The 15,338-nt window shown below is 36.4% G+C and overlaps 1 protein-coding gene across 6 annotated transcripts in view; it reads right to left on the reverse strand.

The window, feature by feature from the left end:
* Positions 1-15,338, reverse strand: part of ASAP1 (ArfGAP with SH3 domain, ankyrin repeat and PH domain 1) — a 180,535-nt gene that overhangs the window by 17,116 nt on the left and 148,081 nt on the right. For all 6 annotated transcript variants that reach the window (XM_014965377.1, XM_014965381.1, XM_014965378.1 and 3 more), the window contains 4 exons: positions 14,365-14,480; positions 11,553-11,620; positions 9,001-9,108; positions 7,427-7,655 (listed from right to left, as the gene is read on the reverse strand). In XM_014965377.1, the coding sequence (XP_014820863.1) occupies positions 7,427-7,655; positions 9,001-9,108; positions 11,553-11,620; positions 14,365-14,480 (521 nt within the window). The remainder of the gene's footprint in view (positions 1-7,426; positions 7,656-9,000; positions 9,109-11,552; positions 11,621-14,364; positions 14,481-15,338) is intronic.

A 15,338-nucleotide genomic window follows, 5' to 3' on the forward strand; every position in this document is an offset into this window, starting at 1 on the left:
CATGAAATCTTAAAATTAAGTAATATTTGACATTAATATTGGGGATTAAAATGACTATTAATTTATACCAGAAGGACATAGATTTCTAGATATCCTATTACGTGGGGATTTTTTTCCCCTCCAGATCATCCCATATGAATTCTGTTAATAAACTCCAGGGAAAGGGGGGGGGGAATAGAAATCTATCTACAAGTTTTCTTTACATTTAGAAAACAGGACTGTAAGCTTAGTAAATTTTTCTGTAGTTATTTTCTCTTTTTTTCTGTGCTTTAAATACATCAGAATATGCATTTTTAGAGCAATGCAAATTGTTATATGCAGTGTGTATAAAATATACATCAGAAAAGCCCTTTCTGAGGCTGAGATTAGGTAGTTAATGGCAGCATTGCTTCTAAGAGCTTCTGCAGTCACACTTTATACCCTTTATTTCCCCCTGCGTCAATGCTGGCACAAGTATTATTCAACACAACACACATTTTACAGGATATGGGAACAGATACAGATTAAAAGACAAAATAACCCAGAGGGAAGACAAGAGTTTTCCCTGATCAGCTTCACCATTCACCTTCAAAAATGTCTTTAATAAGCAGCTCAAGGAGGCAGGCAGCAAGGGGACAACTGCTCGCCAGCTGCCATTACCGCCAACAGAAATTACTTGCAACACTTAGATAAATTAGTTCTACATTAGGTCAGAATAGCTGTAAGGGTTTTGCTGTTGGGGTTTGGGTTTTGCATGTAAGAGAGCTCAGTCATCACAGGCTCTGGATAAATGCAGAAATTTGACATAAAGTCTTCAATACAAAGTTTATTTACACCTGAAATGTCAAGTCTATGGTCACACATTTTGCAGCACTGTAAAACCTACTTGTCAATTTTTGAAAACCTAACTCATTTGAACAGTATATGAGCAAAATCTTCATTTTGTTAATCAGCATATACCATAACCCGCACACAGAACTAGAGCTGTCTCTTTTAAAAAAATTGTCAGTCTCTCTAGGTAGACTGAAAATTAGCAAAGTATGCCCTTCTCTCCAAATTGCTACACATCATAAAAGTATTAAAACCACTTAAGAATAATCTTTGCTAAAATTCCTTAGGTGAAGCACTAAACATTGAAAAAAGTAACTTCAGTTACCCTATCAGCACCTCTACATTTGCCAGATATTTTTAACAGGTGACCTCCTTCTTTCTTCTGAACCCCAAAGAAAAGATGAATAGAAGTGCCCGCAATGAGTTAATGATTCAATCTATTCTCTTCTAGATTCAAGCCTGCAAGGCCTTTTGCTGTTCAGGAGAATCTCTCAATCACAACCCCAGCAGGTATTTTGGGCCTAATATTCCATTAATTGCTTATTCTTGTAAATCAAATTATGTATTTTGTGATCATTCCACTCAATTTACTTCCAAGTTCACAAAACCATTAATTGACAAGCAGTCAAAAGTTAGTGCAAATTAATAAGATTCTCCTCCAATTTGTTTCCTGTCTCATTTTAATTTCTTCCTTGAGCTTAAGAAAGCAAGTTAATTTAAACCATGCACTGAAATGCTTCTGCCAGCAAAAATACAAAACTTTCCTCATGCTAAGTTTTGACTGTCTATCCCCTAGACTTCTGCAAGTTATAAATTCTTTAATTTGCTTAAACAAGTATGAATCAAAGGTTGTTCTATAACCCATAACTCAGAGTATATCTAGGCACGGCGAGGGAGAAAGAAAAATTCAATATCCACACTTAACAGTACCATTATTTTTAAATCGTATAGAAAACATACACGGTATGGTAGTGTAGGGTTTTTTTTTTCTTGTCTTGATACCTCAAAAACTTCCAAAATGTCTGCGGGTGGGAAAGGCCACTCAGGCCGAGGTTCTGTCCTACCACCACCACCACCTAGTGTCCTCTGTCCCTACTGCAGGAGAGCCCGGCCACCCAACGACCAGACCAGCTCCAAGGGACAGAGTCCAAACTCGGCTTACGGGAGCACAAAATGTGGAGGAAATGCATTAAAATAGTATCACACACTTACTGCAAAAAAGTACCTTCAGAGATGAAGCAAAATGTGTACTTTTCATTGCCAATAAAATGAAGAATCCTTCTCTACAAAATTATAATTTAGTAGGATTAAAAACTCTTTAAATGTGGTTATGTGGATATATTTTGTATTTCACACTAGTAATGTATCTGCAAACATCACAGAAGAGTTGAAAAACATTATCACTTCATAGCTTTCAAAGGTTCCCGTGGCATATACAGTTATGGGAAAAAGGTGTTAATGTTTTAAAAATACTGCCCTTTAAAAAAAATACCCTTTTCAGCCTCCTAGCATTTGTTCCTATATTAATTTCATGGAAGGAATAAAAATGAATTTAGAAGCCATACACTAATGATTAGATGTCTGAAATAAAAAATAACTTACTTTCAAATAAACAGAAAATAAAAAAAGACCTTTCCAGATAGAGGCATAAAGTCACATAACACTTTAAGTAAAGGGAATGTGGGGAACGTTCTGGAGTCTAAATCAGTTTATGGAAACAACTACTGGAATAATTCAATTTGATGATGTACGAAGTACCAGTATAAGTATTACAAAATACTTGTATTACACATATATATACAAAAATCTCAAAACAATTCTAATATGGTACTTTTAACTCTACAAGGCTAGCCAGACATTTCTAAGTAATAATCAGAACAGTTATTTTTTTCTAGACCAAAGACATCTAGAGATTCTAAGCAGGCAGGAAATAAGCCAACCGTTTCTTCTCCACCGTCACCTTAATGATGGTTTCTCACACAGTTGTAAAGTTCACTTTTCATGTAAATCATTTGCCTCACACAAACAAAAAAGAAAAAATAATAATCTTAACCTAGAATTTTTTAAATTTTGCTTCCATTGAGCTCTTTACTTCAGTTAGCCGGGGAGCAGTTGCTTTCAGTGTGTTGTCCTCTTAGCACTTTTTCTTATTACAAGGATTGAGTTTTCACGTGCAAACAGACCAAATATCCTCAAATTTATTGTACTAAGGTAAATAACTGGAAAAGTAGTTAGGAACTGGAACAAACTTGAATAACCAATAAACTGGAAACTGCAATTAGTAGTGCACTACCCCTCAGCTTTTGTGCAGTTAGTACAGTACCTATTAATTTGTGTAACCATGCAAAGCTGTTACCATCCACACAAGAAATGGTGAGTTTAGAGTGTAAAAACCTCATATTTGTATTTATTTTTTACCACTTAATGAGAGATATGGATTAACCAGAATTCCAGTTAGTGGCAGAACAGGTACTGCAAAGGAAAGTAAGTTTATATTAAAAATTGTATTAACGAGCATGTTATTATTAATGTTCTTATGAGTGACAGTTTTGCAGAGATACTACTAAAAGCCTTCTTCAGTTTGGCTTACTTCAGGTCACATATCTTCAGTACTAAAAATAAGACCAAAATTAAAGAAAAAATTATCACAATCACACTGAACAAGAAAGCTAAGGCTATACATTGATTCAACATGAGCATCTGAATTCTATAATTAATGCTAAAAAAAGTCCTGTTAAAAAAAATATATTAAAGATTGTTGTGTTTTGGGTGGATGCACAGATATAAAAAAACCACATGAAATCAACAGTTGTCAGCTTTCCATTCCTGTATGGTTCTAAAAAAAATACAGAGCTTGAGTGGGATAACTAATATTATTTAACCAAAACGTACAACACATTTATAAGAATATTTAAAAATTAAGTCTTTAAAAGTAAGCATGAGCGCCATAGGATCCTATAAGCATTCAAAATAAATAGAAGAAACTGGATGACCTCAAAGGCTGAGGTAACAGAAATGAGATGAAATGCAACAGTATATACAAAGTTAAAATCCTAGACTAAGAAAGCATTTGTACTTTAATTTTAAATTAGGGACTCTGGTTAAAAACAGTAGTAGAGACTACCTGTGTAATGCCCGATATGCTATAGTATAATGCATGAAAAAAAAAAGATTAAAAAAAGATGTTTTGATGCAGTATTTCGAGCAGAAACAGCAAAGTTTCAATGTTGGAAGTGTCCCAACACTTCCAGTCCCTTACATTGAGGAAAGCTGATTTAAACAGCAAAGGTGCAGTGAAGGGCTCGTACGATGAAAGACAACTTAAACAGCCGGAGAATAAAAATACTCTTCTATCAGAAAAGGTGAAATGAGCTTGGTTTGTTCAGTCCAATGAAACAGAAATGGAGACCTGTACAATTGATCTCCACGATACAGACAGCAACGACAGAAACATCGAACAAAGTAATTTAGAGGACTTGGGAAGATTCCTAACCCTGTGAGCAATGCTGCCAGACAACTTCTAGAAGTTACTAGTAAATGCAAATAAGCTAATTTTCCCTCCATGTTCTAGCAGGGTCCCATGGGATTTACTGGGGCCTCTCAGCAGAGCAGAGACAAAGATCTGCTTACATTTGGGGACACAAGGTAAGCTTAAATATAATTACAGATTCAATGCTCTTCTTACTCTTGCTATTTAGGGAACTTAGCACAAAATCTAATCTATATTTTGCGCATAATCTTAAATCAAATAGGTAGTGATTGTGTTTTCTAACAAAAAAGGCATTTGGTAAGTAAGCTTTATGTTAAACTTTGATGTAAGGGATATACTCTATTACTACTAATCTCAAAAGATAATATAAATACTAAAGGATTATTTTTCCTACAGAAACAAAATTATCTGAGACTATTTCAAAATTATCTTTTGGAAGCGGAGATTCTCTGCTTCTTTTTCTTTTAAACAATCTGTTTGGGAGCTGGAAGAGAGGAGGGAGATAACAAGGTGTAGCACAGTTTATAATGAAGCATAAGTGACTTTTCCACACTAGTGAGTGTTCTATGCATTTGTCACTTTGTTCACCTGGCATTTTGAGTCTGTTAAACCCTTCCTGTAACACAGACATGTACTTAATGGCAACTTCAAAACCTGATTAAATACTTTACAATATTATTGAATGGAAATCAACCAAAGAAACAGCATCACTCACAGACTGTAAAATTTTGGCACGTTTGAAGCAGAGAAGCCTTCTGACTTTCACATACCAGTAGTTCCAGTCAACTTCTCTCTCTGACTTACACCATGAGTTGGGCACTTTCCACTCTGATGAAGTAATCGATTTTACAATTACCAGTGGGAGGCAACAGCTCTCTGTATTTGTGGTAATATCGTACCGTTTAGTTTTAATACAAATAAGGATTTCTTTCGCACAAGCCTCGGCAAGAAAACACACAAGAACTCTACGCTTCATTTCTTTCCAAGTAGCTTTGTTGTTGTGTTGATTCACTCATCTGGGAGTTTGCAGGAACACCTAGGAAAATGTCTAACATTCTGAAACTTGAATACATACTTAGAGTGAAAGATTCACCTGAATATTCCGCTTCCTGGAGAAAAAGACAATTTTATGAGAACTACACTATACAATGACAAAGAAATAATGTTCATTATAGTCCATTGAAAGCTGACAATCTACTTAGCAGCGTACAGAGAGATACAAACTCCTTAACCTTCTGAAGGAAATGGGATTCATCATTAGTTTCCAAGTCTTGCAACTTGTAACTGGTCTAAGCCAGTGCACTGTGCCTGACAATGGACAATCAGTAGCAGACTTAGAGTGTGTAAAAAAGATGGGGGAGAGGAAGGAAAACATTAGGATCTTGTAATGCCAACACGAAGGCCAACGAAGTTACAAGGAATACTAGTGAGTCCCCAGTGAAACTGATATAAAGAAACTCGGATTATGAAATCTCACATGAAAAACACATAATCTAGCAAAATTGCTTTGCCTGTTGAGGAAATGAAATGTGAAGTTCTAGCAGTGCTAACAAAAGGGAGCACCAGTGTAACTACTGAAACCTTATACTATACTGTAGCCTTCACCACAACTGAAGTTTTCTTTAACAAGTCTTACCTAAAAACACAATTTGGCTATTTCTGAATTAAATATGCAAAAAAAGGGAAAAAATGAAGGGTATTTTTTCTTCTAAACAGTAGACTTGCACAAATTATAGTAAAATAACAGTTTTTGTTCCACAAATACATCCTCTGAACTTGAAGTCTATAGCTCTCTAGGTCAAAGAATCACCATCCACTATGGTTGCAAGAGTAAGTCGCATCTGGAAATAAGTTCCCTTCCCTTTCCAACACTACCAAAAATGTCACAGCTATTATTAAGAAGAAAATGTAACTCATTCATTTCAACTAAATGTAGATTGCAGAACTGACTGAACTGTACCACAAACCTTCCTTATGGAGAATTCTACAAGAGCAAAATGGTTGTTTCACCCGGGGAAGAATGGGCAATGTTTAGTTTAGGTCTTTAGTACGTGACTACTGGCAATAGGCCTAGTATTTTCTCTGCTGTTCTTTACTCCCCTCTAGCACTCACCAAAATGGACAAGGGAGTGCTGATGCACTGAAAAGGAAGGATCTTTAATACCAACCTGCTCAGCACTTCACAGGGCATTCTGGAATTTTTATTTTTCCACACTGACTGCAAGGAGAAGGAGTCTCCTTACACCTCCTCTCCTCCAAAGCTTTGTTTCTTCACTCTCTCTGCCAGACACTGCACAGCACATCATCGTATAGCGCTATGTACCATCAGCATTTTCTAAAACACTTTTATTTTTGTGACTGTCTTGGTTTCAGCTGGGACAGAGTTAATTTTTTAAGTGGTTTCAGATTTGGTATGAAAGGAATATCAATACTGCATATTATTTTAGCTGTTGTCAGGTGGTGTTTTTATTTTTCAAGGACTTTTTTCAGCTTCCCATAGAAGCTGAGAAGGAGCCTAGACAGAAAGATGGAATGGCCAGTGGAGTATTCCATACCACAGATGTTGTGCTCAGTATATACATGGGGTTGGCTGGGGTGCGTGTAGTCATGATCGCTGCTCAGGAAGGCACCAATTCACCGAGTGGTGAGAGTGACTTCTGCCATCATTTCATTTTCATTTTCTGTTATTGTTCTACTAAACTGTCTTTATCTCAACCCAGAAGGTTGTTTCCTTTCCTTTTCTTCTCCTTTTTTCTCTCTTGTCCCTGCCCTTCCCAGAAAAGGAAGGGACCTGGGCGAGTGGCTGCGTGGTCCTGGCTGCCTGCTGGGGTTAAACCACGACAGCGACTGTAAATGCTTAAAAAGGCTTCTGCAATATATGAACAGAACTTCTACACAAAATGAAACAATTTAGCAGAGTATTACTTCATTTTTTCACTCATCATTGTTTTCTTACCCATACACTGTTATGGGTGAGTCCCCCTTTTTTAAAGTTTATACCATACTATTGCATCAAGGTAATACAAAAAACATGCTACAACCTGAAATGTTGTACTGCACCCAGTCAAAGGAAGAGCATCTGTAGAAAAATTGCTGTTTGCAAGCGTAGTTTGGAGACAGATTTACCTTTGCCAGCATTTCTAGGAGGAAGAGGAGGAGCGTCTGCAGTTGGAGAGGTGGGTGAATCTGTGCTCGTTGAAGCAAAGATCTGGTTGGTAAATGCTCCGTAAGAGAGTCTTTGCTTGTCTCTAGGAGTGCTAAATGAAGGATGAGTCAATTTGTCTTGGGGAGAAATGCTCGAAGAGTGACAGAAGCTTTGGGGTCTTGGAGATCTTTCTTTTTTTATAGGACTAGGCTGCAGACAGAAAAACAAATACATTGTACAGCTGCCTAAATGCTAAACATAGTTCATAACTTTGGGAAAGAATGTAACATAACATATTCCAGTGAACACGAGCATAATTGCTTTCTTTATTGGACAAATAAGCCCACATTCCTCCCTTTCTCAACAATCCAACGTGAAAGATCCTCTCCTCTAACTGAAAAATAAAGGTCATAGCATCAACAAATCCTCCTGTACACACAGTTGGATTTATTCTTAAAGCAGTAGATATAAAATATACTAAATAATATATTAATAAACTCTAGTAAAGTTTTTAGAATATGAATCATTTTCAATTCAAATAGCTCTTTACTCAGACCCGTTATACTCAAAGATCAAGTATATTACCCCATTGATGCATATTAAAAATAAAATAACCACTTCTGACAAATCAGACTTATTTGTTGACTGAACTAGCAATATATTCAGTGGTACGTCTCTTCTTTTAAATATATATAATTACTCTTTGAAGAAATTCTACACAGCAATTTTTGAGTGTGGTATATTAATAGCTGCCTATGGAGCACGATCTGTTCTGCTGCAGCTCTGGTTCAGGCAGGCCATTATCTCCTGTACAGCATTAGTCATCCTCCCGAGGCTCCTTCCACAGATAATCATTTTGTTCCTACTGTCCTTCAGGATATGTAAATTATTTCGGTTTCGGAATTTTTCAGTCCCAAGTGTCACAGAAAATGAAAAGTTGACCACATTTCTTTCTACAGTACCCATATAAAACAGGAGAGGTGTATTCGCATTTATTACCGAAACAGAGCACAGAGTAATTAACTGACTTGCTAAAGTAGGACACTGGGGTTAAGTTTTCACGTGTTCTAGGATGGCAATTATCCTATGCCCTCAAGTTTTTTCTTTTTGTACTACTTCTTTTTAATCAGGAACAAAGTGCACAGCACAGTTCTTGAAAAATAGAGTTATTTATTCAACAGCTAGGTTTTTAATTAATTTATGGAAAAAATAAGTATGTAAGCTTTGGGTTTCCTCCAGCTAAAAATGAACCTAGAATTCAGAACGGAATAAAATAACAACAAAGCAATCTAAATTTACTGATTTATATTATATTGTATGTCTTGTCAAAGCAAAACTTCTGAAACTCAAGTCCATAATAACTAGGTTGGCAAAGAGCATTCAAAAAGCACCTTGGCAGTCTTTAATACAGGTCTCAAAACTACCTTTTCTTCCCCCCCAGAAAAATCTAAGGACAAAAAAAAAGGTTAAAGTGGGTCTCTAATTTACATTCATTTCCACAGAACAGAAATTTTGGCAGTTTTAGCGCAAAGCTGTATCAGTAATTCATGCTTGCCTTGTCATCTAAGTCATCATCACTTTCATCAATTTCTTCCTGCCGAAGATTCCATTCATACTCTACATGGACATGTGGGTTTAGCTTTCCTGCCTTGGCTTGAGAAAGCTGAAAGAAATAACAATTCTTGTTAAAATACTTGCTGTTTCTTGCTGTCAATGAAGTTAGTTTTGTAGAAGCAAGCGGTAAACTGAAATATTTGAGGTTTAAAAGTTTTTCACAGATTAAAAAGAAACCATTTCAGGGCAATCACACAAACTTCCTTCATTTATTTCCCTAAAAGGGAAGATTTTCTCAAAATGGGCAGAAGTTGCCATGTTTGACCAGCATTTGAAAAGATGACATGAAGAGAAGGTACTTGCACAAAAGCAGAATGCAGCTGGAGGGCTCTCCTTCCCAAAAAGGAAAGGCAAAACCTATTTATAAATTCTGGTACATAAAACTATTACCCCTCCAAAATCACTATCCTTGTGTTGGAATCAAAATAAAAGGTATTTATCCTTCATTTAAATATTTCCCTTCCCTCTCACCGGCTAAGGCCAGGATGTCTTAAGCACAAAATTCCTCTACTTTGCCAGCCCAAATAACGTATTCAAATTCTTTAAAAATCTACTACTTCAATGATCAGCAAAAAAAGAAAATTTCAATTCACGGTTATTCTGAGGAGACAAGTTCTCCTTTTCAGTACTTAAGATTTCTCATCATTATTTATTCCTTCACATCCTTTGAAATGTATTCTATGTGGTACTAGTGATTCAGGAGAGCATTTAACCATCTTCTCGAAATAAACTTTGGAAGAAATAAATATTCTCAGTCTGTTATGTAAGTATTAATGAACCCATTTGAGTTGCAATTGAATTTAATTACACAGTTAAGACTCCAGCTAAGCAACAGAAATTAGCTTAGTACATCTCCCATATCACAAACATCTAGATATTGATTTTGTACTTTTTTATTGCCCGTGGCAAACAATGTGCTCACTCATATTGCTTTTTTACTCTTAAATTATCTCATTACCACTTTTGAGAAAAATGCGGAAATAATATTCCTCTTCAAAAATGAAAAGAGATGGAAGAGGCATAAATGTTCTGTTATAGTTAACTGAAATAATCAGCGAGATATTAACAGAATTTCAGTTACAACAAATGAAACTATTAACTGCCAGATAAGAGCAGTGATAACAACCACTTGTTTTTGTTTTTTCTACAACACCGTCAGTTGATCCACATTCATGGCAGATGTTACTTTATTAAATATATACCACAAAGAGAAAAGCAATCCCTACCAATTGTGGGTTGTACAGCCAACCTGCAGAATACTCAAAACAGTGGAAACAGCGCTTCCAGAGCAGACATGGGAGGTAATTGAGAAGTCAATAATGAGCACCACCTTTTCAACCATTGCAAAATGTTGACTTGCATCCCCAGAAATATGGAAAATTATTCTGATTTGTGAATGACAAGCTCTCTTGATCATGCAGTAATTAATGAATACATGATGAGAACTTTCAATTATCAAAGGACAGGTATTAAAATTACCAGCTGCAGATAAAAAGTAGATATCCTCCTTGGATCATCAAAATGAGGCAAAAACAGTGTGATAAATAAAATTAGGCAGCATGTGACAACTGCTTTGTAAATTCTCCTGGTTTTGTCTTGAATGTGGAACTCCCCCACTACTTAGACTTTTTAATCCCTTAATGGTACTTGAATTCACTTGCCTACCAAATGCGTGCTGGTGAGAGGCACCTTAGAGGCCTAAGAACAAACAACATCATTGTTCTCATGTAGAATCCACATTCCTGGCTGTTTCCAAAGGGAAAATCATTTAACACCTTTATTTCTTGAAGTCCAGTAATTTTCTTGAGTGGTGTCTGTTAACATCACTCATACATTCTCAAAATTCCAAAAAGTTTTTGCTCTGACCATGTTCAGTAAAGGGACAAAGTCCCACAGAAGCTGGTGTTTTACATTTTTTGGTACCCTAACTTCCAGACTTTACACGTTCTTTCTCCTTTGAGGAGGTTTAATTTCAAGATGTTCAAATTCTCCTTCCAAGAAGATTTTCACCATCTCTGAACTATCTGTCCTGTTAAATAAACTGGAAAAAGCCAAAGCAGGAAGAGTCAACCAAAGATCCAGACGTAAAAGGTCTTGACAGATTTACTATTTCAGGGGTTGTTTTGTACTCCTGGTAGAAATGTCTCTAAGAAGAACTTTTGAGGTGATGAAGCTCAAATTTCCTAGAATGATGTATTAATTGGTACTCAAACACATGACCCTCAAGTATTTCAGGTCTGCAAATATGGTGGCAAAAATAACTAAATACTTCCAATAGAAGTAAGATCTTTCACTTAAACTGTTACAAAGAAATCGACTGTTCTGTTTTGCAATTAGAAAATATTCATCTATGGTAAGGCCTTCAGACCAGGGTATAGCCAGCTGCCAACAGTATCAAGTTTGAGATAAAGTGGAAACGATATTCTAATTAGATCACATATTTAAGGAAGTAAACTTCCTCCCTCCTCCAGCCTTTTCATCCCCAGTTCTTACCAGTTCCTCGCATTGGACAGCTTTCACTCTTTTTGCTGTGTCCAGAGCCGTCTCTCCAGCTTGGTTTACTACAAAATTAACAATAAAAAAAGAGAGAGCAATTCTTTGAGATGTCTAAAGAATCAATTCATTAAGTTTCACTATTTTTAGCAGAGTAACTTCTAAAAGTGATCAAAAATGTCTATTTACTCTATAGCAGCTGCAGCTCTTTAAGATTCCACTCTAAGTGCTCATGCATTTCATGTATCATCAGGTTCTTTCTGAACAGCAGCATCTGCTGGGACAGTTCCCAAATCCCTCCTAACCAGCCTAGCAGAGAATATAAAGAAATTTAGTCATTTCCATCTCCACTCAACTCCTTTGCCAGTAAAACTCTTCAATGAACAAGCAGGAAAAGCAAGGAGACATGGTAAGACAGCTTAAAAAAAGAAAACTATTCTAAGATCTTTTATTTTTTAATAAGCAAGTGTTGATCCAAGCTTGTTTTACTTTGATTGATACACAGTGGTTTGGAGCCAGAATTTGAAGACAGCAGTCCTATTCTAAGATGACACTTGAACAAGAACAATTTTAAAATTTTCTAGCTATTTCATCTTTATAAAGGCTATGAAATGGTTTACATTTTAAAATAATACCTAACCAGAAAGAAGTTACTATCTGAGCATTCTGGAAGATTCTCTGGCATGACATCTAAATGGATCCTTCCTAGAAGCCAGGTAGCAAATCTCATGAAACAAAAACAAGCCCCACACTCCAAACTTACGTGGCCAAAAAACTTAGGTAAAATTTATTCTTACAGTATAGCTGTAAATGCCGTGGAGCTGGAAAAGAGTGTGCTCTAGATCTTATCCAGCCTGTAAAGCACTTCTGTGACTGGGAACTGGAAACAGCCAGACTGGGGTCTCATAGGCAAGTATCTCTATGTGTAATACTACGTACAGAATGACAGCCATGAATCCTAGAAAATACAAAGTAATCAACTAGAAAGGCCTATGAATTTGAAAGAATTATGATCTCGAGAAGGAGGGCTCCTTACGGAAAGATCTGAAGAGGCTTCAGGAGTTTTAATATGAAAATGAATGAAAATACAGTATTTCTTAACTGCAGTTAACACACAGATAGCTTAAGAGACTACACAAATTCCAAGCTTTCAACCTTTAAGTATAAACCTGATGGTTCAAGGCCTAAGGAAGATACATAGTTCCTTTTTCCCCAAAAGGTAAGAACACTTTTCTGGCATCTATCTAGGAGACAGTTCAATGGCTTCAGCCTGTTCAAATAGCTTTCCCATTTTCTTAATTAGGGACAGAACTGAAAAAAAAAAAAAAAGTGACATCAAATTCTTTGACTTACAATAATATTAGAATATATTCTAAGGATGCACGAAAAGTCCAAGGAGACCAATGAACGTAAATTTATGCAACAAGTTTTTTACTGTGCTGTGGAAGAAAACGGTGGTGATAAGGAAAGTGGGAGAATATTCAGTTTGCACCAACTTTTGGGAAAACTTCCCTCCTATACCAAGAGCTGTCAGAATGAAATGTTTTAGAGACATGCTGATGACACTTAGCTCTGACCAGCTCTGGATTCATGGAACACCTTCCTGACTCTCAAAATATGGCAGAAAAGGGAGAGCATCTAGTAAATGAGAGATTATCCTAAGTGTGAGCAAACAGTTTACAGCAATTTTGTTTTTAATTAAACTTTTTCTAAGCCATGATGAAAAATGGACTGATGTAGATGCAGAACGCATTATATCCATCTCACACACGTAGAAGGCAAACAGAAGGAGGAAGGCAGCTGAGAAAGCTAATCCCTTCCCTAATCAGCTGCAGTGGTGGACAGGATGTGCTGGGTGAAGCCGCAGTGCCAACTGACATTAATATTAAAAGAAGAATTAACTGTTGTGTACACAAAGCCCACATACACCTAGAGTGGAATTAATGTGAGCAGTCATTTGAAACATTATAACATACAAGTACTAGATTAATTTTACAATAAAACCAACAAACCTAAGTTTCAGGACATTTTCAATGCATCAGAAATAAAACTGCAGAAAAACTAGGGTTTACCATCAGTATTTCGTATGAGAAAATTTTTGTCGCTATCTTCTATGAATTTAAGTTCTCTTAATTGAATGCTTCTTTTAGGTTAGTTGGTGGTAAAGTCTTCAGCTCATCTACTGAGTTCAGTTTTGGGCCCCTCACTACAAGAAAGCCACTGGAGCGGGTCCAGAGAAGGGCAATGAAGCTGGTGAGGGGTCTAGAGCACAAGTCTTGTGAGGAGTGGCTGAGGGAGCTGGGGGTGTTCAGCCTGGAGAAAAGGAGGCTGAGGGGAGACCTTCTTGCTCTCTACAACTACCTGACAGGAGGTTGTAGAGAGGCGGGGGTTGGTCTCTTCTCCCAAGTAACAGGTGATAGGACAAGAGGAAATGGCCTCAGGTTCTGCCAGGGGAGGTTTAGATTGGATATTAGAAAAATTTCTTCACTGAAAGGGTTACCAAACATTGGGACAGGCTGCCCAGGGAAGTGGTGGAGTCACCACCATCCCTGGAGGTGTTTAAAAGGCAGGTAGATGTGGTGCTGAGGGACATGGGTTAATGGTGGTTTTGGCAGAGTTAGGCTGATGGTTGGACTCAATGATCTTAAAGGTCCCTTCCAACCTATATGATTCTATGATTCTGTGACCTTTCTAATACAGTTTTATTTTTCCTTTAAAAAGTTTACTTTACACAGTGAGATATAAAAGTGGTTATAATAATGGAAAGAAGTTTAGTAAATCTTTATTTTCTAGTTGTAAATAATGAACTTACCTACATCAATAGTTGGCTTCCCCCTCAAAAGCAATTTCAAACACTCAGGCTTATTAAATATACTGCAGTAGTGTAGAACCGTATTACCCAATGCCGTCTGCTTATCCAGGTTTCCACTGAACACAAAAAGGAGAAAGAAGTATTTATAAATGAAACATTAATTTCAAAGACTATAAAAAGAATATTTCCAAGCATACTAAGAATTTTCGACCTGTGGCAGAAAAGCACTGAGCCTCTACAGATGTTCGTTCAAAAAAAAAGTGAAACTCAAGGATTTGAACTTAATCCTTTGTAAAGTTACAGCAGTTGTTTTCCCCCTGCCACTGTACTGGGATTTCTTTTTCAAACATGCTACATTAGCCCAATAAAAAAAATCTGAAAAATCATTTTGATACATCTAGAATAGGTTAATGTCCCACGCATCCAAGAAACTATTAAAAGGGTCATTGTGAGGATGCACAGAAGAGTCGTAAGAAGGAATATAAGATACACACTGAATGAGGGAAAGACAGGCTATCCAGAGGGGTTCACAGGACCTTTTAAAACTGTACTTCCTTTACTTCCTTCAGCTTTGAATTTCTAAACCAAGGTTTCTCAAAAAAAGTTACTGACATATTGGGATCAATATAATGCATTTATAAAAATAAAAAGAAAAGCTCAGAAGATGACAGCTTTTCTTCCACTCACTATTTCCCATATTGAACAGTAACTGCAGAGCCCATATGGTTGTAAAGATGCTCTTAGATTTGAGATTGAGACAAGGATACAGACAGCTGACAGAAACATGTAAAAGATGATCGTTGTCTGAATAAACTATGAAGCTTCATGAGTAAACAAAATCATTTTAAATAACCATTCAAAATAACAAATCCTTAATAATGCTCAAAATAATATTTTTGGCTTCTAAATTATTTCTCAAATTATGATCTCAGCTTGCTAATATTAGTAGCTTATTTTTTATTTTATTTGAGACT

This window comes from Calidris pugnax, unplaced genomic scaffold (genome assembly GCF_001431845.1).
Source record: "Calidris pugnax isolate Ruff unplaced genomic scaffold, ASM143184v1 scaffold41, whole genome shotgun sequence".
NCBI lineage: Eukaryota > Metazoa > Chordata > Aves > Charadriiformes > Scolopacidae > Calidris > Calidris pugnax.